The sequence below is a fragment of the Myotis yumanensis genome, unplaced genomic scaffold (genome assembly GCF_028538775.1).
Source record: "Myotis yumanensis isolate MYYU_CA2020_CCGP unplaced genomic scaffold, mMyoYum1.0.hap1 SCAF_1, whole genome shotgun sequence".
NCBI classification, from domain to species: domain Eukaryota; kingdom Metazoa; phylum Chordata; class Mammalia; order Chiroptera; family Vespertilionidae; genus Myotis; species Myotis yumanensis.
The window spans coordinates 157,274,778-157,300,600 of NW_027223752.1; the positions used below are offsets into that span (position 1 = coordinate 157,274,778).

Genomic DNA, 25,823 nt, shown 5'->3' on the forward strand with positions numbered 1-25,823 from the left:
GGGCTTATTAACATAGCATAGCAAGGCCCCCATGGGAAAGTGGTTTACCTCAGTGCCTGTGCCTGGCACGGTAATTATTCAGAACAGACCCAGCAGTCACTTTTGAACATACTGTGCTATTAGCCTGGCTTTCCGCATTAATTTGCAACACAATCCAGCTGATTTTAAAAAGGAAAGTTTAATCACTGAATAAAACCTCCTCAAAGAAGTTGTCGTCTGAAACTGTTTTGTACTGCTCTCTCATATGCCTCCTTTTCAAATTTGCATATATATACAAAACTTTAGTAACTTTGGATGGAATTAACATATATATCATTGATTTCAGAGAGGAAGGGAGAGGGAGAGAGAGATAGAAACATCAATGTTGAGAAAGAGTCATTGATTGGCTGCCTCCTGCACAGCCCACAACCCAGGCATGTGCCCTGACTGGGAATCGAACTGTGACTTACTGGTTCATAGGTTAACACCAAGCCATGCCAGCCAGGTGAATTTAGCATATTTAAATAGGAGCTTTTGAGTCAAACAGGAGTTCATGAGAAAAATGTTATTTTAAAAATTTGTTATATCACCTATAGTATTTACACACAAATTAAAAAAAAAAATTGTTCCAGTACAGATATTTGTGTCTGAATGAATTTTGAAGTCTGCTGGTGTGGAAGGTGCTACATCATAAAGCAGAGCCAGGCTCACCTAAGCCTGGACCTACGATGGCAGCTTGGTTGGGACTCTGCTTCCTGATCTCGGGTTGGTTACAGGCCTTTACTTTGGGAGCACTCTGTGCAAAGCTGTTTTGGGGGCCTAGGCATCTGGTGTGGTCGCAGGATGGAAGGATCTTAACCAATCGAGTGGAGCCTACATGGTCTGAATACTGGATTCACAGTGTTGTCAATCTTAGAATGTCCTTTTTTTGTAAGATATGTGAATGAAGTGTTGGTGTCTCATTTGGGACTTTTTCTTTTGGTTGATTAAAGTTGCATATGCTATGTGAGAAAGGAAAGAAAGAAAAGAAAAGAAAGAAAGAAAAGAAAGAAAGAAAGAAAGAAAGAAAGAAAGAAAGAAAGAAAGAAAGAAAGAAAGAAAGAAGGAAAGAAAGAAAGGAAGGAAGGAAGAGAGAAGGAAAGGAAGGAAGGAAGAGAGAAGGAAAGAGAAGAAGCATAGCTAGCTTTCCAGAATTTAAGAAAATAGAATGAAGTGTATCTTATCCCATTATGCAAATTTTAAGAGAGTTTCAAATATCACTACACATGACCTAGCCCTCTGTCTCCTCCCAGCCCTAGGAAGAGGCCTGATGTGCTTTGGTAACCAGCTTTCATAGATGAGGGCACCGAGAATGGTAGGTTTTGTAATTTGTGCAAGTACACATGAGGGGCTAAAGACTGATTAGAATCTAGGAAGTTTTACTTTTAGAAGAGAATTTCCCCCATAAAGTCATATTGGTTCTACAATTTAGAAATAACAGGGCACATTTTGTAACTCTTCTTGGTAATTCGTGTCACTTGGCCTACACCAATGTACGTCCAGATTACTGTAGCTGCGTGATTAACATTCACTGACAGGACTAGCAGACGCACCACACAGAGACATTTCTGACACTGTTCTGTTCATTTTTAAAGTACAGGATCTCTGAGTTTTCAAGCACAACCTCTTTTAAAGAGAGATGGGGAAAGGATTGAAAATTCTTCGCTTTCTTGGGCCCTGAGGCATAGAGCTGAGACTGGTAAAATGGTTGAAAACCTACCCCGTGGCTATTACTTAGGAACATGTAATTCAACACCCTCTTCACCCTCACCTTCCACACACAGAGGCATGTACACACACACACACACACACACACACACACACACACACACAACTTATATTCCCAATATTAGTTAGCTGGTTTATTTCTGAGGTGAGACTAAGCTGCAACATCCTTGCAGAGTGACTTTTGTTTTTCCTCTGCCTCTGGAAGAAATCAGAAGCCAGAAGAATTCAGAAGAAAGGGGCAGCTGACAAAACATGGGATTGGAGCTTGGTTCAGCTGACTAGAAAACCTTAGTACCCCAGCAAGGTGTACAGGTTTCTTTAATCCTAGTGTATTTGCAATTTGCTGCAATCTGCACCGTGTTAGAAATTTCAATGCTCTAGTTAAATTATGATCACGGAAACTCATCAGTAATTACTTTTTGAAGAATAAATTCTTGGCTGAGACTTTTTTGAGTAACTTTTTATTTTGAAATAATTTCAAACTTACAGAAAAGTTACATAAATAGTACAATGAACTCCTAGAAACACTTTACCCAGACTCACCAATGGTTTACATTTTGTCCTAGTTCCTCTCTCTCCCTTCCCCCTTCAATGTCTTTCTCTCTCTTTCTCTCTCTCTCCCTCCCTCTCTCTCTCTCTCATATTGAAACACTGTTTCCCTTTACCTCAGCATTCAGTATATATTTCTTAAGTACATTCAGTATATATTTCAAGTACATGTTCTCCAACAACCATAATGCAGTTATCAAAACCAGGAAATTTAATATTGATATAATATAATTACCTAATCCACAGTCATAATTAAACTTCATCATTTAACCACAAAATGTCCTTTTGAGCTACTTTTTCACAGTCCAGATTCATTATTGCTTTTAGTGTCATTCCTCTTTAGACTCCTTTAAACTGAACAGTCCCTTGATCTTTCTTTGTCTTTCACAACCTGATATATATATACATATATATACACTAGAGGCCTGGTGCATGAAATTCATGCACGGGGAATGGGGTGGGGGGAGTCCCCTCAGCCCAGGCTGCACCCTTCCCAATCCAGGACTCCTCGGGGGATGTCCAACTGCTGGTTTAGGCCCAATCCCGGGGATCGGGCCTAAACCAGCAGTCAGACATCCCTCTCACAATCCAGGACCACTGGCTCCTAACTGCTCACTTGCCTGCCGGCCTGCTCGTCCCTCACTGCCCCTCCTGCTGGCCTGGTTGCCCCACACAGCCTGCTGTTCAGTCGTTTGGTTGTCCCTCAGTAACCCCCCTATGGGCCTTGTCGCCCCACACAGCCTGCTGTCTGGTTGTTTTGGTCATGATGGCCCCTGGCTTTTCATGTATTAGGATATATATATATATATATGTTTTTGTTTTGTTTATATATTAGGATATATATATATATATATATATATAAATATATTTTATTGATATTTTACAGAGTGGAAGGGAGAGGCAGAGAGAGTTAGAAACATAGATGAGAGAGAAACATAGATCAGCTGCCTCCTGCACACTCCCTAACTGGGGATGTGCCCTCAACCAAGGTACATGCCCTTGACTAGAATGTAACCTGGGACCCTTGAGTCCGCAGGCTGACGCTCTATCCACTGAGCCAAACTGGTCAAGGCTGTTTTGTTTTTTTGGTTAATTTTTAGAGAGGGTGAAAGGGAGGGGGAGAGATAGAGAGAAACATCTATGTGAGAGAGACACATAGATTGGTTGCCTTCTGCCAGCGCCCTGACAGGAGGCTGGGCAGTGCATATAGCCTAAAAACTAGGTACATGCTCTTGACCAGAATCGAACCCATGACCCTTAAGTCTGTGACCCAACACTGTATCCACTGAGCCAAACCTGCTAGGATTACTCATTCATTTTTATCAGAGTAAGGATTCATGGATTTTTATTTCATTCAATGAGTTATAATTCCATCGTTTATTTTGATGTTCCAACTCCCCCAGATTTGGCTAGTGGTAGTCCCTCAAGCAGACTCCTGTGTCTTTGTTACTTGTTCCCATGATTCTTTGAGAACTTCCTTACTTTTGGCACACTGAGATGCTCCAGGATTATCTTGGACTTTTCCTGACCCCGCACTGGAATCAGCCATTTCTCTAAGGAGTCCTGGTTCCTTGGAGTGGAGAATGATATTTAAAAATGATCATCTGGGAATTACCATATTTTTCTGTGTATAAGACGCTATTTTTTTCTGAAATCGTTAGACTGAAAATTGAGGGACATCTTATACACAGAAGTCAGCCGAAGAGGGAGCTGAGTGGGTGCGTAGCTGCCCATACCTTGTCAAACAGACTTCCTCCAATCATGAGCCTTATTGTTACTGATGTTAGCTGATGCCATAATTGGAGGTGGAGGTGAAGGTGGAGGTGGAGGTGGAGAGTGTGTAGATGCAACAGGGACCCGAGCTTTCTGAGCCCATAAAGATGTCAAAAAATAGGAAGATAAATATCAGTAAGCAATTGTCTTACTCTGCAAAATTCAAACTGAATGTAATCAGCTATGCAAAAGAGCATGGAAATAGAGCTACAGAGAGACAATTTGGACCTCCTCCCACTGAGTGTATGATCAGACAGTGGAGAAAACAGGAAGAACAACTCCTTAAGATGCCAAAAAAGAAGAAGGCCTTAAGAGGAAAACCAGCAAAATATTTAAAATATTGATTTCTTAATTTTGGTTTGGAAAAGTGGGGGGCGTCTTATACATGGGGACATCTTATACATGGAAAAATACGGTAATTGTGTTGATTGCTACATGCTTGTCATTGCATCCAGTCCTACTCAGCAGACAAAGCTAGGAAACATATGTCTCTGTGTATTTTCATATCTATCTACTTTATCTAGATAAAAATCATTGAATTTATTCCAAACCTGCATTTATATATTCTAAACTTCCCCCTTTACAAATTTAGAATTCTCTTCCCCAATAGTGAGAAAGCTGCTTTCCATTACTTTTTTTTTATTGGCTCAAGCAAGCATATAGAGAAGGTTGTTCCTGAATTGCTAACCCACACCCTGCAACAACACAAAACTACTTACTAGAGCTCAATATTGATTTACAGTTATTTTTAGAGAAATTTGTATACATCAAATGCACAAATCAAATAGGCACAATTCAATGAATTATGATCTTTGTTATCCACACTTCTATCAAGTTAAAGATTTTTTTTCAATTGTCCCAGAAAGTTCCCTTCCTGAGTCAACAGCCTCTCCAGACAGACACTTTTCTGGTTGTATTTCTTACATAGGTTAGTTTTCTTGGCTGAGTTTTTATCAAGTAATTTTTATATCCTGAGAAATTTTTAAAAGAAATTAAAAAATATTTTAATTTCTTATAGATGGATGTTGAGCTATGACATAGTATTTTTTAAAATATATTTTTATTGATTTCAGAGAGGAAGGGAGAGGGAGAGAGACAGAAACATCAGTGATGAGAGAGCATCATTGACTGGCTGCCTCTTGCACTCCCCCCTACTGGGGTTCGAGCCCGCAACTGGGGCACGTGCCTTTGACCAGAATCAAAACTGGGACCCTTCAGTCTGCAGGCCGATGCTCTATCCACTGAGCCAAACCAGCTAGGGTTAAGACATAGTATTTTAAAAGTAAATTAATGTATATAATAATCCTTGCCCAGCCAGCATGGGTCAGTGGTTGAGCTTTGACCTATGAACCAGGAGGTCATTTCGATTCCCGGTCAGGACATATGCCCAGGTTGTGGGCTCAACACTGGGGAGTGTTAGGTGTGCAGGGGGCAGCCAATCAATGATTCTCTCTCATCATTGATGTTTCTCTTTCTCTCTTGGTCTCCCTTCCTCTCTGAAATTAATAAGAATATATTTTTAAAAATATACCCTTGTACCCAAATGAAATTCAAACCCTTACTGTGGTCTCTGCTCTTGAAACTCCTTTTCCCAGTCTCTCTGGTTCACTATACATCAGCCACACTGGACACCTTTCAGGTTCTCGACCACATTAAGTTATTTTCCACCTTAGAGGTTGTGCACCCTCTGCTAGAACACATTTTCCTTAATCTTCGCCTGTCTTGGTTTTTCCTCATCATTTAGATCTCAACAAACCATCACCTTCTCTAAGAGATTGTCCTTGACTACTATATTTAATGTTGCTCAACACTGTTCCCGAATCATTCTCTGTCCCTCCCTGTTTTATTTTGTATAGAGCTCCCAACATGCTCCTAATTTATTTACTTATTCAGTTATCTATTTGTATATCTATTTATTTATTTTATTTATTCATTGTTATTTTCTCAGCACATAGAATAATGCCTAGCAAGTATGTGTGTGTGTGTGTGTGTGTGTGTGTATTTGTTGGATGAATAAATGATCTAATAATTTAGCTTGGTAATCTTTGTGATATGCCTTCCTTAATCCCTGAGGATCTCAAAGAACAAAATATTTTCCTTACACAAATTATTAATGAATATAAGCCAACATTTTTGTCCTTTCTTTTATATTTTTTACTTTGCTTACTCTTCCCATCAGTAATACAATAATACTATCTTACTCTGATATGACCACACATAACAATTATATATTCATTGTTTTTTGTTCTTTTTTTGAGCCATTGCTCAGAAAAAGGACTTCCACTTTGAAGTGATGGAAACATTAAATGTAAAGATTTTTGCTTATGTAAGCATATGCTAAGTTAGAGCCATAAAAAATGCTCTTCTCAAAACTGGGCTTTAAACTTGGCCAAAGGTTGCTTCACCTGGCAGATTTCTCAGAGCCTTCCTTTGCAGGGAAATGAAACTGGGTTTTGTCCCTGGAGTAACATAAATAAGACAGAATGTGCCATTAGGGACAGGAGCTGGGACTCTGGAACATGCTTCTCTGTTCTGTGAGGGAACACAGCTGCTCCCTCTCACAGGGGCAGTTCCGGACAAGCCCGGAGTTGGTTTTGTGATTATCTACTTCAGTGGTTCTCAACCTTCTGGCCCTTTAAATACAGTTCCTCATGTTGTGACCCAACCATAAAATTATTTTCGTTGCTACTTCATAACTGTAATGTTGCTACTGTTATGAATCATAATGTAAATATCTGATATGCAGGATGGTCTTAGGCGACCCCTGTGAAAGGGTCGTTCGATCGCCAAAGGGGTCGCGACCCACAGGTTGAGAACCGCTGGTCTACTTGTTGTTCGACAACTCTGTGGTGAAGAGAGTGATAGCTCATAATTGGGTTTATTTTTGCTCATCCACATTTCACATATTTTTAATTATGGCACCAAAATACCTGAGTGTGGATGGAGACTCATTTTAAGAAATGTAACGGTTATAATTACACAGTTGATTATTTTCTGTAGGGATAGAAACAGAGGGGCTGTCAGAAGAGACAACAAGGATTTTGTGTGTGTGTGTGTTTGTTTCCAAGGAGCATAGCAGCCACTGATCATGAACCAACAGATGCCAGGAAATCCTTCCCTTGTTTTGATGAGCCCAACAAAAAGGCAACTTATACAATATCTATCGTCCACCCCAAAGACTATCAGGCACTTTCAAATATGCCGGTGGAGGTGAGTATTTTTTTAAAAATTGTTTGTTTATGAATATAGTTAGTTTAAAATATCAGGTAAGTTACCTGATTTGCTATGAAAGAACACTGCTGAATTCTAAAATTAAATGTGCTCTTGTGGCTTATTTAGAGGTGTCAGGATACATTTCCTTTGAATTCCTAGAAGTCTTTATCGCAGGAGATCACAGTCCAGTCAAAAAGCCACACTGGGTTTTCTAAGTTAGAGAGAATACAGCAGGCATACACCAGCTGGGCTCTGCTTTACTGAAAGAATGACAAATTAATGGCAAAATAAAGGAATTGAAGACTGAAAAATATTCAAGGGCCTCATCACTATTCTTGGTTTGTATTTGAATATAAATTCAGCTTTTAAAATAGAAATACTGCAAAATATCATCACTTAAGTATTGGTGTGCAGAAGCCAATCCCAGAGAACAGCATACCCATAGATTTTCTGGTGAATTAGACCTGCTCTTTAAACGTTTAAAAAATAGGCTACAAAAAGTTCTGTTTGTATAATCTACATATATAAAAGCCTAAGCGACCATTATGACTGGTCGCTATGATGATGCACTGACCACCAGGGGGCAGATGCTCCCACAGCCAACTGGTGGTCAGTGTACTCCCACAGCCAACCTCCTGTGGCTGGCCAACCTCCTGTGGTCCCTCCCCCCGGCAAGCTGGCTGGCCAACCTCCCGGCCCCGATCAGTCCAATCAGGAATGGGTGAGACAGGCCCCGATTGCCAGCCAGGCCAAGGGACCCCACCCATGCATGAATTCATGCACCGGGCCTCTATTTATTAACATAAGATTCTTTCCTCTGTTTCTGCTCCTTATCCCCATAATGGGTAATGTAGTTAACCAAAATGTCATTACCTCAGCCCAGCTGGTGTGACTCAGTGATTGAGCATCCACCCACGAACCAGAAGGTCACTGGTTCGATTCCTGGTCAGAGCACATGCCTGGGTTGCAGGCTTGATCCCCAGTAGGGGACATGCAGAAGGCAGCCAATTGATGTATCTATCTCATTGATGTTTCTATCTCATTATCCCTCTCCCTTCCTCTCTCTCCAAAAAATCAATAAAAACATAGTAAAAAAGATAAAATATTATTACCTTAAAGTTGAGGTATATTATATCTTAAACGTTTGACATGTAAAAGGGTCAAGCTTGTCCTTAGATATAATTCTCACCTACTTAGTATCAAAAAGACAACCTGCCCAAATTATATCCCCCATCCTTCTTGTCCACTATTTGAAATATCACCACTGAAATTTATCCATCTTTATTATAAACTAGAGGCCTGGTGCACAAAATTCGTGCACGGGTAGAGTCCCTAGGGCTGGCCAGCAATCAGGGCCAATTGGGGCCTTCTGGCTGCCAGCCGGAGCCTTCCTTCATTCCACTCTGTCCCCTGGTGATCAATGCACATCATAGCAAGCAATCAAACTCCCAATCTCCCAGTCGAACTCCCAAGGGGACAATTTGCGTACTAGCCTTTTATATATAGAGATATTCCTCAAAAAAGCCACAAGAACAAACTAAAACAAACAAAATCTTAAGAGGATTAAAAAGTGAACTGCCACCAGCTATCTATGCCCCAGTTTGAATTAGTTTATCAACTTTTCTTCCAGTGTCAGGCACCTGAGCAATTGAGTTTTGATTGGAAAAGGAAAAGGACAGGATAAACTTAACATATGAGACTCCAATACAGAAGACTGGATCAGAATAAAATGTTATTAGAATGTCTTGGCATGGGAGGTGGAAGGTGAAAGTGGGAGGAAAAAGAATGCCAACTTTGGTAACCTACTGAAGACCTCCCCATGAGACCTTTAACTTTTGCAGAATATGCTTCTGGAAATCCTGGAAAGAAGAGACTATTCTGAATCATTAGGAGATCAAAACTAATGCCAGTAGGTTTTTATTGCAGAGCATATTACTTCCCTGGAGCTCCAATGCACATGTGTACACACACTTGCCTTGTGAACAACATATCAATTCTACTTCAGCCTCCTTTGCTTAATCCATTTTTAAAGCTTCTCACTGGCCTGTGACTTACTGTGTGGCTGAAGGGCATGTGGGAATGTTTAAACAATGGGTAGCAGGAGTTGGGCAAGTATTCATAGCTGGAGTATTAGGACTGGTGTTTGGCAGTGGGGGAAGCAAAGCTGGTATGGAGAGAAAACCAGACAGATGGGATCAGTAGTTGCACCAAGCAATGGAATCCTTCTCTCTCCCCACAGTGGGGCTGTGACTTTAGTGACCATACCTTTGTTGTAGACAACCAGACATGGAAAAGAGAACCCAACATTCTGCTGTGCCTGGTACAGCTATTGCCCTCCTGCACATGTGCAAATCAGCAAATACCTACTTAGTTCTTCCTCTGTGCAAGGCTTTGAACACTAGCCTTATCTTCTTTAAAGAATCACAGTATCTCCTCAATATTATGGTTAGTGGGGGAAATAGGGGGACATATGAATACTTTCAACAATAAGGATTTTAAAAAATATTATGGTCAGGATTGTGTGCTTTATGTCAAAAGATAACTAACTCCTGTCCAGTTTATATCACAGTCAGAATTGTATTCCCTGAGAAGCTTTATACAGTGTATAGTTCAATCACTCTTTCACAGTAATGAAAATAAATAAATTTTCCTATAGCCTTTTCAACACCATTTTCCCCCTAAAAAGAAATTTTACCCCTAAGCTTTGACAAAGGGCTTCTGAGTAGAAAGTCAACTTCGGAGCAATCATTTGTCCTTGTACATGATTGACCTTTTGATAGATAAAATATTATCTTTTTGTTTTCAACAGAAAGAAGAGTCAGTGGATGACAAATGGAAACGAACAATTTTCCAGAAGTCTGTCCCCATGAGCACTTACCTGGTGTGCTTTGCTGTGCATCAATTTCACCCCATAAAGAGAACATCAAAGAGAGGAATACCTGTGAGTCACATTATAGTTTTAAAAAGAATTATCACTTGTGAACTTGTAATTCATTTTCTGTTTTTTTGAGTGTTTTTTTTTTCACGTGACAGACTAGAAAAGTTACCCAGGTCTGCGAGATTGATGGTACCCTGAACATAGAAAAATGTAAACTAAAAGGATACAGGTGAAAAATAGACAAGCACAACAGACATCGAAATGGGTAGCCTCAGTTTATGGCCCAGTTTAGTAAAATGGTTGAGTATCTGTGTTTGGATGGGGCCCCAGACGGTCCAGAGCGGGAGGAGGAAGCCAGAGGTAGGCCAAAATCCTTTGAGTGACTAGCAGTGAGAGGTTGTTGGGGCCATTTCTATAAGCATAAGTGTCAGTAAGCATTTTATTAAAGTGTAAGGAAGTATAAACACTAAGCTTATTTTTAATCAAGATAACTAATTCAATACTTCTCTTTTAAAAAACCTAATCATTTTTCTCATTTTGGAGGCCCCCATTTTGCTTCTGTCCTAAACACTAGGCCTATCATTCCACGTCTGTGCCTTTGTGCTACATAATAATATATATTCTCATAATTTTTTGATATCATTTTATAAGGAAGAAATCATCACCTCATTTTAAAGATGAGAGAATTAAAATTTAATAATTTTAAGTAATTTGTTCAAGATCACTCAATAGGCAAGTGGTGGAGACTCAAAATCCTCAAATCTTCCTCAAATACTGTGCCCTGCTATGCCTTCTGAAATATGATATTCTGAAAATATCTTTACCTCCCTGGCCATCACTTGACGAAAGGAATGGATTTCTCTATTTACTGTAAAACTAGTTCCCAGGGAAATTTACCTTAATGTTAGTACAGTAGGGGTTGATACTGAGATATCCTAAACCTAGGTTTTCAGTATGCTGACTATACTGTATCCAAATTATAGCAAATGGAGGAATATTCATTTCTCAAAGGGGTTGTCTACATCCAACTTTTGTCTTTCCTTTACCACATATGTTGCTATGATGCTCCCTTCAAAAATAGTAAAGAACACTCCCATTGGCTGAGAGATAATATTACTGTGTAGCTATACTGGCTGGGGGAGCCATTAAGAGCCTGTATAAGTTAGTGAGCTGAGCTCTAATGATGGGTTTCACTATATAAAGAATTTGGAAGGATGTAATGGAAAATCTAGTTTGGAAAAGGTCCCCAAATATCTTTTAAGTGGTAAATAGTTCTCTCTCTCTCTCTCTCTCTCTCTCTCTCTCTCTCTTTTAATTAAATATTTATTGTTTAGATTATTACAGTTGTTCCATTTTTTTCCCCCCCATAGCTCCCCTCCAACCGGTTCTCACCCCACCCTCTGCTCTTACCCGCCCCCCCCCGCCCCCCGTCCTCATCCATAGGTGTACGATTTTTGTCCAGACTCTTCCCGCACTCCCCACACCCCCTTTCCCCACTGAGAATAGTCAGTCCATTCCCTTTCCATGCCCCTGGTTCTATTATATTCACCAGTTCATACTGTTTATCAGATTATTTATTCACTTGATTTTTAGATTCACTTGTTGATAGATGTGCATTTGTCGTTCATAATTTTTATCTTTACCTTTTTCTTCTTCTTCCTCTTCTTAAAGAATACCTTTCACCATTTCATATAATACTGGTTTGGTGGTGATGAACTCCTTTAGCTTTTTCTTATCTGTAAGGCTCTTTATCTGACCTTCAATTCTGAATGATAGCTTTGCTGGATAAAGTAATCTTGGTTGTAGGTTCTTGGTACTCATCACTTTGAATATTTCTTGCCACTCCCTTCTGGCCTGCATAGTTTCTGTTGAGAAATCAGCTGACAGTCATATGGGTACTCCCTGTAGGTAACTGACTTTTTTTCTCTTGCTGCTTTTAAGATTCTCTCTTTGTCTTTTGCTCTTGGCATTTTAATTATGATGTGTCTTGGTGTGGTCCTCTTTGGATTCCTTTTGTTTGGGGTTCTCTGTTTCTTTCCTCAGGTAGGGGAAGTTTTCTGTCATTATTTCTTCAAATAGGTTTTCAATATCTTGCTCTCTCTCTTCTGGCACCCCCATAATTTGGATGTTGGTACACTTGAAGTTGTCCCAGAGGCTCCTTACACTATCTTCATACTTTTGGATTCTTTTTTCTTTTTGTTTTTTCGGTTAGATGTTTTTTGCTTCTTCGTATTTCAAATCTTTGACTTGATTCTTGTGATCCTCTAGTCTGCTGTTGGAACTCTGTATAATATTCTTTATTTCAGTCAGTGTATGTTTAATTTCTAGTTGGTCCTTTTTCATAACCTCGAGGGTCTCACTAGATTTCTTGAGGGTCTCACTAAATTTATTGGCGGTTTCTAGAAGATTCTTGATAAACCTTATAACTGTGGTTTTGAACTCTATATCCAGTAGTTTGCTTTCCTCCATTTCTGTCATTTGTGACCTGTTTCTTTGTCTCCACATTTTGGCTGCTTCCCTGTGTTGATAGAGTGGCTTTGTGTGTTAGGTGTCCTATAAGGCCCAGTGGCTCAGCCTCCCCAATTACCTGAGGTGGACACTCTTGGTGTACCCCCTTGTGGGCTTTGTGCACAGTCTTGTTGTAGTTAAGCCTTGATTGTTGTAGGTATCACTGGGAGGAATTGACCTCCAGGCCAATTGGCTGTGAGAATCAGCTGTGTCTATGGTGGGAGAACTTCTGTGCTGGAGACACCCTTATGGAGCAAGACTTGCTTCAGTGGGGCTTTGGTGCTCACTGAGTCTTCCCCCTGAGTGTGTTCCTTATGGATCTGAGGAGTTGTAATCTGGATGGTCCCACTCTGACCACTGGGTACACTGGCTCTTGGATCTCTAAGGAGGTACTAATTTAGCCTCTGCCTGAGGCCACCCAGCAGGAGCTACAGAGAGATCTGCAGATTCCTCTTCTTTGTTTGGGGTTTGGAGGTGCCCAGATGAGGCCCAGCTGTGAAGCAATGCAAGCTGCTGTGGGGCCTTTGGCTTTCTTTTGGATGTTCTGGGTCTCTCTGACCCAGCTGCAGTTTGTTAGGTAGTTTTAGATTGCAAAGGGCCTGGCCGTTCATATGCAAAAGCCTCTGTGCAAAGCTTGGTTGGGGCGGGGTCTCAGGGAATCAACAGGGCGGAACAAACAGCTATGGCTGATCCTCAGCCCTGCCCTAAGAGGCCCTGGGTCTCAGTGTCCCACAGTAATGGGTAATCACTGCAAGCACCTCTGAGAGAAAGCCGCCCTTGAGTTCCCCCTGATGCCAGACAGTCCAGTTTCTCCTGGTATCAGTCTGGGTCCCCAGAGACTCGCCCAGAACTGGAGTTCAGAGGAGTCGGGAGCTGTGTCTCCCTCCCGATTGAAAAAGACAACAGTGTCCTCAGTTGCCAGCCCTTTCCACGTGCTCCTCTGTACCTCTGCACTTTACTTCCGCACCTCCTCTGAGTCTCAGTGTGCTTTTCTCTTTCCTTCTAGTTGTAGAATTTCCATTCAGCCAGCCTTCCTGTGGTTCTGGATGATGTCCGTTTTGTCTTTTAGTTGTATTTTTGAAGTGGTTGTGTGAGGCAGAAATTTCTGCCAGCTTGGTTTCTCCAGGCTTATTTTATTATTAAAAAATACGTTTTTGGTGTTGTTTTGCTAAAGTTTTCTGAAGGATTTTGATTTTACAACATGTTATTGAGTTTTTAAATTCTTCCTTCTTTTTACTTGCTTATTCTAAATTAAGGGCTCTAATTTTCTCCAAAGGAATCTATTTAATTTAGGAAGCCATAGAAGATTGCTAGTGATTCTTATTCTTTATTTAAATTTTAAAAAACTGAAACAACAAAATATTGATAAAATAATAAAAGGTTCTATGAGGAAGTTAGTTTTTAAATGTTATTTTTTTGTTTTTGAAAAAGTCTACTACAGTAATAATAATCAGCAAACATCAAACAAATTTTGACTTAAACAGAAAGTGAGCTGCCAAGAAATGCTTTGTATATCCTAAATGCCAGCGTTGGGTTTCTTCTCAAACAGTACTTCACAGCAGCTGAGTACTGAACTCAAAGTTCTGAACATGTTTTCAATATTTATAGTCACAGCAGAAAAATAGTTCTTAGTCACCCTAACATCAAGCCAAGGTTGTGCTTATTTACAATTTATCTATGGGTCAGGAGCAAATTAAAATTTAGAAGAAATATATCACAATCCTGTGATAAGGCAGTCACCAACAAAACCTGAAAAAAAAATTAATGTATCACGATTCCTTTCTATCAAGTTTTATGCCCCCTCAACTTCCTGCCCACTGCTGAAAACCATTTTGAAGAAGATAAACTTTGTAAAATTAAACGAATAGATATTATATTCAGTAATATCAAAAATGTAACTTAAATATGCATTTATATAATTAAAAACAATATAAAGTTATTTTTTCTTTCCCATCCTGCTACCTCAGCATTGATAATGAAACAGATGGTTTCTTCAACCAGATTGAGTACCTACTATGTTCAAAAGGAAAATACTAAGCTCTAAAGGGAGTGAAATATGCTAAGATATCAGTACTTCAATAAAGATGTGAAACAAATGTGGCCTTCACTGTCTGGTGCCACTCAAATATGTTTTCAGGTCTTTGTTGGTCATACCATCCCTTTGTCTATCAAAGCCCTCACCTGCGATTTTAGGGGCCCTGCAATGCCTAGGCCATTTTAAGAGATGTGTCTCTTTGGAGCAGTTCAGATGAAACTCTGCAAAACCTCAACAGATGAACAGGTGTTAATTCTGCTGGATGAGAGGCAGTAGAAAGGCAAGTTGTTGTTGATAGGTAAAGTGACCATCATGTTATCATCTATAAAATACAAATAATGAGGTGTTAGTAATTATTAAATATGACAAGAGGTGGAAACATAAGCGACAGACTTGGGGCATTCCTAGGCAAGCCTGGATGGGTGGTCACCTTTATCACCTTCGTCAGTGGGAGGTGCTCAGCAGACGAGTACAGTGAGGACACGGAGCCAGCGCACAGCTGACTTGCAGTGTTCCCAGTGATGGTGGGAATCCTGCAGGCCCCGTCCGACTTCTGACCCAGGGGATAGTAGCAGTGGAGGCTGGCAGTCTGTTCACGCTCATTCCTTTCTGTTCACATGGTCTTTCCAAGTTCAGTGCCGCCTTCACCTCAGACCCTAACACACCCTTCCAGACTCTCGCCTCATCCACCTTACTACCCCTTGCCTGCTCCAGGTGACTGTTATCCAGTTTTTTGAGACAAAACCATCTAGACTTTCCTCTATTCTCTTTCCACTTTATCTTTACAACATACATCCTGTGGTTTGCTTTTTTTTCCTTCTTGGCCTTCTGTTTTTATTGCTAAAAGCCTTTCCAAACAGGCTCTTGCAAATCGAATAGTTTTGGTTTTCAAATTTATTGTGGTTATGAAAAGCGTATTTTGGAAGTAAAAAAACTTAGCTTTTCTTCCCCCTTGCATTCCCTTAGTGTTTCTCATGGTAATGTGGATACCACAATGTGGAAATCACTAGCCTATGGGCAGTGGTTCTCAACCTTCCTAATGCTGCAACCCTTTAATACAGTTCCTCACGTTGTGGTGACCCCCAATTTCATTGTTACAAATTGAACATAATTGAAGCATAGTGATTAATCACAAAAACAATATGTAATTATATATGTGTTTTCCAATGGTCTTAGGCGACCCCTGTGAAAGGGTCGTTCAACCCCCAAAGGGGTCACTACCCACAGGTTGAGAGCCGCTGCCTATGGGGAAGTTCGGACGGACAGAGGTTAATAAGCCTATGGGGAAGTTCGGACGGACAGAGGTTAATAATTCTACGGATTATCTCTATTGATACCAATGCTCTTGATGGGCCATACACCTAGTAAAACTCTTACTGCTTATGCATTCATTAGCTTAGTTAATGCTCACAAGAATTCCATGAGATAGTCATTATCTCTATTTTGCAGCTAGAGGAAGTCAGGTTTCAGTGGTAGGAGTAGAGAAAAGAGGCAGCATGGCCCCGCCTGCATGGCTCAGTGGTTGAGCTTCAACCTATGAACCAGGAGGTCATGGTTCAATTCCTGGTCAGGGCACATACTCAGGTTGTGGGCTTGACCCCCAGTGTGGGGCCTGCAGGAGGCAGCTGATCAATGGTTCTCTATTATCACTGATGTTTCAATCTCTCTCCCCATCTCCATTTCTCTTTCTGAAATCAATAAAAAAATATTTTTTAAAAGAGGCAATATGATATAGTGAAAACAAGCTTTGTACTGAATTCTAGTGTCAGTTCTGCCTTAGACTCTCATGTATACAATGAGGAAATTTATTTTGAAAACTCTTCAAATTAAGATTTTAACTAGAGGTCTACACCCTTATTTAAAACCTTGTGGCTAGTTGAATGTTGGAATTCATATTTGTGCAATGTAATAGAGTACAAACACTTTGTATTATTAACTGCAGTGGGATCTGGGGCCTCATGATAATCAAACTAATACTTCCGCAGCAATATTTTCATAGAGAGAAAAAGAAAGATTATTTTAAAAACCTCTTATCAGTTCAGGTTAGATGGTAATGTTAACTTGGTTTATTTCGAACATGTAAAAAGTTTTTATTTTTCAGAGTTCTTTCAATTTTATAATTGTGGAAGCTGGACTAGTGAAAGGATTGGGGTAAAGTTATCATCAGTGATGCAAAGTGTTTTATTATATTATTAATAATAATGTCAGGTTCATAGAATTGATGTGTAGAGTGAGACATTACCTGAGAAAAGCTGTATTACCTAGAACATTTTCAAGCACTCCATTAGGCTAATAATTATTCGTAATGATTACACTACTGCGTTTTCTACTTGGTTTTGGTTTCAGAGACCTAATAGCCATTGAGCGTACAGAAGGCACGTGGCTTCATTAGGTTGTTCTGAGAGATGGTGAGTTGGTGGGTCTAATCATTGTCAAAGGGCACATAAAGGGAGTGCCAGTGGCCAATCATGAATCAGGAGTTAGGTCCAATTTCTCAAATTCCTGGAGATACTTGAATGGAAGGGAGACTACTAAGAATTCTAAGACCATTCTTTACAGTAGTTTCCAATATGATAAGAGAAAAGCAGAGCAACAGCAGTGATAACACAGATGTGCCACACCTCCCACAAGAACAATGAGCTGAAGGTGGGCTTTAGAAAGCTAGACTTTCACACGGACACTAGCTCAATAGAGTCATTGCTTCGAGGTATGACAACTGGTATCCAACTGTGGTGTATCCTGGTAATTCAGTTTGCTTAGGCAATTTACTGTTTTTAAAAACTGAAAATATATGCATACAAGTTAGGTTCTTAAAGTCTAACAAACTTTATATTTATATATAAAGTTTATACCTAAAGTTATAAATCTTATGAATAAACTTTATATATAGCCTTTAATAGAGTCCTTGAATAATAAAGGCGTATATGATTCTTTTAGAAGGTAAGGAGAGGAAAGACTATCCAGGCCTGCCTGCCTCCTCTCTCTGTGCTATTTTAATATGGCTGGTCATATCTTTATTCAAAAGTCATCTCGTTAAAGCAAGCATGCGAACTGGAACGATGAGAATTATTACTAAAAAAATGATAACAACTCAGGGGTAATTTCTGATCTTTGTCATGGACAGAAAGCAGCGCTGGGACTTAGCAGATGATGGAGGGTGTTAGCCTCTGTATAAAGCCACGGAGAGGAGCGGGGATGCAGATGGGGCCTGGGCTGAAGATGAGGTCAGAGAGCAGAAAGGCTGAGCTGAGGAGTGGAGGCGACAGCAGCGAGGAGGATACTTTTTAAAATCTCCAAATCTAAACATCACAGTGGTTCTGCTGTTGGCCGGTTGGCAGCGTCTTAAAGTAAAAATAGGGCTGTGATTTATGGCAGATAGGACACACTCGTGGATATGCTTTGGCTCATGATGGTAGGAGGTTAATAGTCTGTGATTGCTTAGCCCCGTTGATAAAAGCAGTGGTCATAAAACATGATCTATGATCCTTCAAGATAACAGTCGGAGCTCACAGGTGACAGGCAGATTGGCCCGACCTTAAGGACAGGACATACTTCTGCGGGGTGGAGTTTCTCAGAAACAAAAGAGGAAGGGACTGGTTTTATCTTGACTGAACTTACATTAATATCAGTCCTATTCAAGGACACTGCCTCCCTGATGCTGCCAACAGCAGAAATAGAGTAAGAAAACCGGTTATATGGCCTCAGCAGCCTTCTGCTGCAGGAGGTCGGCCTCCTGGCGTGGGAAAGGAGAAGATTGCATGGAAAGAGCGCCCTGCCTTTCTCCCCCGCATTGCTCCGCGTGGGGTGGGAGGCCTCACTGTTATCTCCCCTTCCTCTTCCTCAATCCTCCCACTCTCCGCACATTGTGCCTAGGGCTCAAGTACAGAGTATAGGCAGCACTGGAGCAGCCAAGAGGAGCTGACCTTCCTGCAGTTTTTAATGGCGACGAACAAACGTGGTGGAGATTCTGGGGAGTTTTGACACACTAATTAGCTCACAGATGAGAAATTCTGAGGAGCTCCCTTTGCAACATAGCAGTCCTGCGTGAACGTGAGGCTTTGGATTTCGCACGGAGCAATTATTTTGGCTCCGATCGGGTGGCCCCCGGCTGGACCCTTAGTTTGCCTTAACCTCCTGGATAATGAGCGTCATTGCATAGAGGGCAGGGGGAAATGTATCTCCACTTACGGCAAATTAAAAATAAATAGAAAGCAAAAACCTCAGAGAATGTTGGGATGATAATTGAGTGAGTTGTGTTGCCTTTGGAGATAAAGGTGATCACAGTTTTACTTATGCAGATAAAACAAGAATGTCAAGTTCCCAGTGGAAGTGAGCACAGAGAGCCAGCACTGACCATTTAAGGGGTGCCCTTTCAGAACTCGTCTTTTAAATTCCTGGTCTCTCCGCTGTTCTTCTAGGCAAAGATGGCTCAGAAGTGTGCCTAAGTGAAAACCAAAAGTAGCAATGCATTCGAAATAATAAAGAAGGAAAATAGGCATAATTTTTTTCCTTTCTTTTTTTAATGACGAGTCAGCCATTCTGGTCAGGTATATGGGCTGGAACTAACCAGATGACGGCATCTTTTGCTTTGCTTGAAGGTTTTGAATTATTTTTTTTAGATTCAACGAACATACTTTATTTGAAGTCTTCAAAACCTTTTTCTTTCAAGAAATTTTTAAAGCAGTTTTTAAGTAGAATTTAGAACCAAATTAAGGGAAGGTACTAAGATTGAACATATACCCCCTGCTCCCACACATACAATTTCTCCCATTACCAATATCACTGCCCCAAATAATACCTCCTTTTTTTTTTTTTAAACCATGGATGAACTTATATTGACACATCATAATACCCAAGGTCTATAGTTTACCTTAGGGTTAATTCTTGGTTGTACATTCTGTGGATCTCAACAAATCGTATACAAAGCATTTCCAAGGCTCTAAAACTCCTCTGAACTTCTCCTGGTCATCTCTTCCTCCTCCTCACTACCCAGCTCAGGCAACCACTGATCTCTTTATTGTCTCTATAATTTTGCCTCTTCCAAAATGTCACATAGTTGGAATTATACAGGATGTAGCCTTTTCAGATTGGCTTCTCTCATTTAGTATGCATTGACGTGTTCTCCCTCTCATTTTGTAGCTGCATAGATTATTTCTTTTTAGAACGAAATAATTTTCTGTTTTATCCATTCACTCACTGTAGGACATCTTGGGGAATTATGAATAATAATTTATAATTATTAATTCTTGGTTGTAAACATCCATGTGCAATTTGTGTGGACATGTTTTAAACCCCTTTGGTTAAATACCAAGGAGAGTGATTGCTGGATCCTATGGTAAGAGTCTGTTTATAAGAACTGCCAAGCTGTCTTCCAAAGTGGCTTTACATTCCCAACAGCAATGATGACAGTTCCTGTCGCTCCTCATTCTCACCAGCATTTGGTGCTATCAGTGGTCCAGATTTTGGCATTCTTTGTAGGTGTCTAGTGGTATCTCTTTTTAATTTGCATCTCATTGATAACATATGATGTAGAGCACCTTTTCATATATGACTTCCCATCTGTATATATTATTTGGTGAGGTACCTGTTAAGGTCTTTGGTCCATTTTTTAATCTGGTTGTTTTCTTGTTGCATTTGGAGCGTTCTTTGTATATGTTGGAGAATATACCTTTGTCAGATATGTCTTTTGCAAATATTTGTTCTCAGTTGTGGCTTGTCTTCTCACTTGGCGCTGTCTTTCATAGGGCAGAAGTTTTTAGTATAAAGTCCAGATTGTCAATTATTTCTTTCATGAAGCATGCCTTTGGTGTTGTATCTAAGAAGTCATCTTCACATCCAAGGTCATCTAGGTTTTGTTCTATTTTATGTTCTAGGAGTTTTATAGTTGCATATTTTACATTTTGGTCTAGTTTCAAATTTTGTGAATGGTACAGGGTTTGTGTCCAGACTTATTTATTTATTATTTTTTTACATGTGGATATTCACTTGTTCCAGCACTATTTTGTTTATAAAATGCAGGTTTTTTTTGCTACACTGTCTTGATTACTGGTGCTCTGTAGTAAATCTTGGAATCAGCTAGTATCAGTACTCCAACTTTGTTTTTCCTCTTTCAACATTGTGTTGGCTATTGTGGGCCATAGATGCTTAGAATTAGTGATGGTGGTGGTGAGTAATCTGTACTTGGTTGTGTTTATAAATGATGTCACAAAATAATATCCTAGAGACTTATAGAATGATGTAGCTTATCAAGATGCCTCCCTCTCAGGAAAATCTTGAAATCATTGTATTTTAGATTCTTAGAGTAGAATAGTTAAAATATCAAAACAGTCATTTGGATAGCAATGGATAGAATAGACCAAGTGGTAAACAAGTATCCAAGGGCTCTTTAGATGAGAAAAACCACATGATTGATTTCCTCAAAGACAAATTGCACAGAGATGATACATAGATGATAGATTGATTGATGTCAGATAGATAGGAAGATGGATAGGTAGATATTAAAATGTCAATATATGTTTGAAATAGAAAAGAGTAGTAACATTTTAAAAATGTATTAAATAGTATGCCAACCATTGTCTTAAATTATTTCCAATCATTGAAATCACTCAGTGAGCCATGCAGTGTTATCTTGCTTTACACATGAGTTTCAGAAATGTGACATGATTTGTCCATGCAGAACTGAGATTCAAATTAGGCTTATTTGGCTCTAAAGCTTACCTTTTTTCCACTGAGTCATATGTTTTATCAAATGAAGACTAATTTTCACTGATTGTTTGTGTTTTGTTTAATAGCTTACTGTATATGTCCAGCCAGAGCAAAAGCACACAGGTGAATATGCTGCCAACATAACTCAAATTGTGTTTGATTATTATGAAGAATACTTTGCTATGGAGTATGCTCTTCCTAAATTAGGTGAGAATCATTTATTTTCTTACTAGTGGCCCGTTGCATGAAATTAGTGCATGGGGGGGGGGGCGGTCTCCCTCAGCCCAGCCTGCACCCTCTCCAATCGGGGACCACTGGCTCCTAACCACTCATCTGCCTGCCTGCCTGATTGCCCTTAACTGCCCTCCCCTGCCAGCCTGATTTCCCCTAACTACCTCATGCCTCAGCCCCTACCACCATGGCTTTGTCCAGAAGGAAGTCGGACATCTGGAAGATGGCTGGTCGACCTGGTCTAATTAGCATATTACCCTTTTATTAGTATAGATAGATTATATAGTATAGGATTGCTTAAATGAGGGGGTGGAGAACCTTTTTCAGCAGGAGGAGATGCTCTTGGCAGACAAAAATACATAATCTCTATATCTGGACTGATAGCCAGCCATATGCACTATACTACCAAACCGGTCATTAAAAAATTGAACCACTTTCTTACACCTTACACCAAACAGCTGTTGCCCTTAAACACCTCCTCAGCCCCCACCTTAGGTTCTGCCTTTGCAGTTCACCCAGATTTGGTTCTGATTGGTTGGTTTCTATGCCAGTCAGCTTCTCTGGGCCTATCTCTGGGCCTGATCAGAAAGGCTGGGCTAATCAGCAGGCTCCCCAGGTTGCTGGTGAGTGGGCTGAACTGCTGACCTCTCGGAGAGAGAGAGAGGCGTGGCTGCTGGCGAGGCCCCTGGGGGGCGGGGGGAGAGAGAGGCGAGGGCTGATCAGCAGCTGACATGGGGGCTGTGGATCAGACCCTGCTTCTCTCTCTCTGGGCCTCTCCCCGCCTCTCCCCCTCCCCCCCCCCCCAAAGGCCAGCAGTTCAGCCTGCTGGCCAGTCCCTGCCCACCCGAGCCTGCTGTGCACACAGCCTGGCGTTCGGTCATCCCTTCGGTTGTTTTGGACATTACGGACCCTGGCTTTTTATATATAGAGACTAGAGGCCCAGTGCACAAAAATTTGTGCACTCGGGAGGTGGGGGGGAGGGGGGTCCCTCAGCCCGGCCTGTGCCCTCTCGCAGTCTGGGACCCCTCGGGAGATAACAACCTGCTGGCTTAGACCTGCTCCCAGGTGGCAGAGGGCAGGCCCAATCCCTAGGTGCAGCCCCTGGTCAGGCTCAGAGCAGGGCCGATTGGCGAGTTGGGGCGCCGCTCCCTGTCATGCACAGAGCAGGGCGGATCGGGAGGTTGCGATGCCACCCTCAGTCACGCTCAGGGTAGGGCCGATTGGGGGGTTGGGGCACGGCCCCCTGTCACACTCAAGGCAGGGTCGATGGGGAGGTTGCGGCGCCACTCCCTGTCATGCACAGAGCAGGGCCGATCAGGAGGTTGGGGCGCTGCCCCCTGTCACACACAGAGCAGGGTCAATCAGGTTGTTGGGGAGCTCCCCTCTGTCACGCACAGAGCAGGGCCAATCAGGGGGTTGAGGAGCTCCCCCCTGTCACCCACAGAGCAGGGCTGATCAGGGGGTTGGGGCGCCACCACTGTCACACTCGGGGCAGGGCCGATGGAGAGGTTATGGCTCTACCCTGTCACACACAGAGCAGGGCCCGTGGGGGCGGGGGGGGAGTTGGGGCGCCGCACCCTGTCACACACAGAGCCGCAGGGCGATCAGGGGGTTGGGGAGCTCCCCCCTATCAGGCACAGAGCAGGGCTGATCAGGGGGTTGAGGAGCTCCCCTCTGTCACTCACAGAGCAGGGCCAATAGGGGAGTTGGGGTGCTGCACCCTGTCACACACAGAGCAGGGCCAATGGGGAGGTTATGGCTCTACCCTGTCACACACAGAGCAAGGCCCATGGAGTGTGGTTGGGGCCTTCACCCTCTATCACCCACAGAGCAGGGCTGATCAGGGGGTTGGGGCGCCGCCACTGTCACACTTGGGGCAGGGCTGATGGAGAGGTTATGGCTCTACCCTGTCACACACAGAGCAGGGCAATCAGGGGATTGGGGAGCTCCCCCCTATCAGGCACAGAGCAGGGCTGATCAGGGGGTTTGGGTGCTGCCCTCTGTCACGCTGATCCCGGTGCTGGGAGCCTCGCTGCTCCGCTGATCCCAGTGCTGGGAGGCATATTACCCTTTTACTATATAGGATAGAGGCCTGGTGCACGGGTAGGGGCTGGCTGGTTTGCCCTGAAGGGTGTCCTGGATCAGGATGGGGGTCCCCACTGGGGTGCCTGGCCAGTCTGGGTGAGGGGCTGAGGGCTGTTTTCCCGCTGGCAGATGACTAAAGCTCCCAACCGCTCCTTGTTTTCTTTTTTTTTTTTATATTCTGGGCCAGCTTTAGCTCTGAGGCCTCGCTGCTGAAAACATCGATACAATGTTGCGGGCCGGGGCTGACTGACAGCCGGTTTCTGGGTTTTTTTTAGCTTCTTATTTGCAACATAGTACATAGTTGCTTAGAGTTGCAGCTCAGAGGCCGGCAAGTGAGGCGGGGAACGTTGGAGTCTGCAGTCACTGAAGCAAGCAAGCCTCATGTTCACTTCCAGCTGCCTGGCTGCCGGCCGCCATCTTGGCTGACAGTTAATTTGCATATACTCACTGATTAGCCAATGAAAAGGGTAGCAGTCGTACGCTAATTACCATGTTTCTCTTTTATTAGTGTAGATTTTTAATATTGCTTTTGTTTTCACCTAAGTTAATTCACTTCCTCCAGCTTTTACCATACTTAGTTAATACCTGTCCCTTAATTTTTTTGTTGTGTGCCCACATATGTGTCTAATACTTAGTAGATGTGGAAGGATCCATTCTGGATTCCTCCAAGAATGTCTATACTCTGTTCTCACCTGATAAATATATAGTCTTTTGTCTCCAAATAAAAATTCAAGTATTGCACTGCACAAAACTACAGATGTTGATAATGAAGTAACCAGAAATAGCAAACTAGATCAATTGATTTCAAAATTAGTACCCATCCTAACAGCTTACACTGCCTCCTTACCATCAATGAGTTGGGAAATAAGAAGAATAAATAATTCTGTTGAGGTCCTATGTGCATCTAGTCTTTCTATTGTTACACAGGACTAATTCTAGATCCTTCAGCAGTTAAAATAAAACAATGGTGCTCCTTCAATAAATATTTTTTTCTGATGGAGCAGTTTTATTTTTTTTAAAAAGAGCTATATCAAAATGGTACTGATATGATACTTCTATCAATAGCAGAAATTCTTTATTGTAACCTCAATGGTATTAGCAAAGACTTTAAATGGGACACCCATATCCATGTCTGATATAATTCTTGATGCAAAGCAGCAGGAATGCCAAATTTTCTACATGAGAATGGCTGTGGCTCTAAGCAAGTGTGTAGATTTTCTCTTCAATGGCGGTAGATCCAGTTTCTTTTTCGATTGCTTAGAAACTATTATCAATAGAGGAGACAGGCAGAGAAACAACTTTTCATCAAAATCAGAATGTTTAATAAAATGTTCCGCACATCAATTTAAAGGTCTTTTTTTTCTCTTTATGTCACTTGTACCACCCAAGAAATCCTAGGAAGTGGAAATCTCACATATTTATTTCTCTGTTCTCTTTGCTTTGTTTCTTCCTCTCCACAAATACTGCTGCCACTATACTACTACTGCCACTACTACAGTCACTACTATTACTACTTCTACTTCTACTACTGCAACTGCTACAATTACTATTACTACCACAACTAGTATGACTACCACCACCACTACTGCTTCTACTACTACAACTGCAACAACTACTACTACTGCAATTATTCTTACTACTGTACTACTACTAAAACTACTATAAGAACTACTACTGTAACAATTACTACTACAATTTATACTACAACTTCTCTTCTCCCTTGTCTTCATCCTCCTCTTCCTCCTCCTCCATATTTCTACAAGCATTTCAACTCTTTCAGTTTTGTTCCCAACTTTTTCAGTATTGACTCCATCTTAGACTGTCCTTAGAAATGACTTCTGTGTTTATTAGTTCCCCCCTCCCAAATTAAATTATTCTTCATAATACTATGAAAAATATTGGCCCTTATGGGGAATACTTCTCTACCTTTTAAGTGAAAAAGACAAACAAACAAACAAAACCCAAACATAAGAATGAAGATAACATGAAAAGGAAACTATGGCCATAATCTTGACCTCCACTTAAGATCTATTTTCATTCTTTTATAAAAAAGCTTTAAGAATCTTTATTTTAACCAGAAAAGGCCTTTCTTATATGTTA

General features: G+C 41.3%; 1 protein-coding gene across 1 annotated transcript in view; it reads left to right on the plus strand.

Annotated features, from left to right (window-relative positions):
- ENPEP (glutamyl aminopeptidase) overlaps window positions 1-25,823 on the plus strand; it is an 88,841-nt gene that overhangs the window by 7,415 nt on the left and 55,603 nt on the right. The window contains exons 2-4 of the mRNA XM_070390815.1: window positions 7,137-7,278; window positions 10,091-10,222; window positions 21,494-21,614. Of these exons, the coding sequence (XP_070246916.1) occupies window positions 7,137-7,278; window positions 10,091-10,222; window positions 21,494-21,614 (395 nt within the window). The remainder of the gene's footprint in view (window positions 1-7,136; window positions 7,279-10,090; window positions 10,223-21,493; window positions 21,615-25,823) is intronic.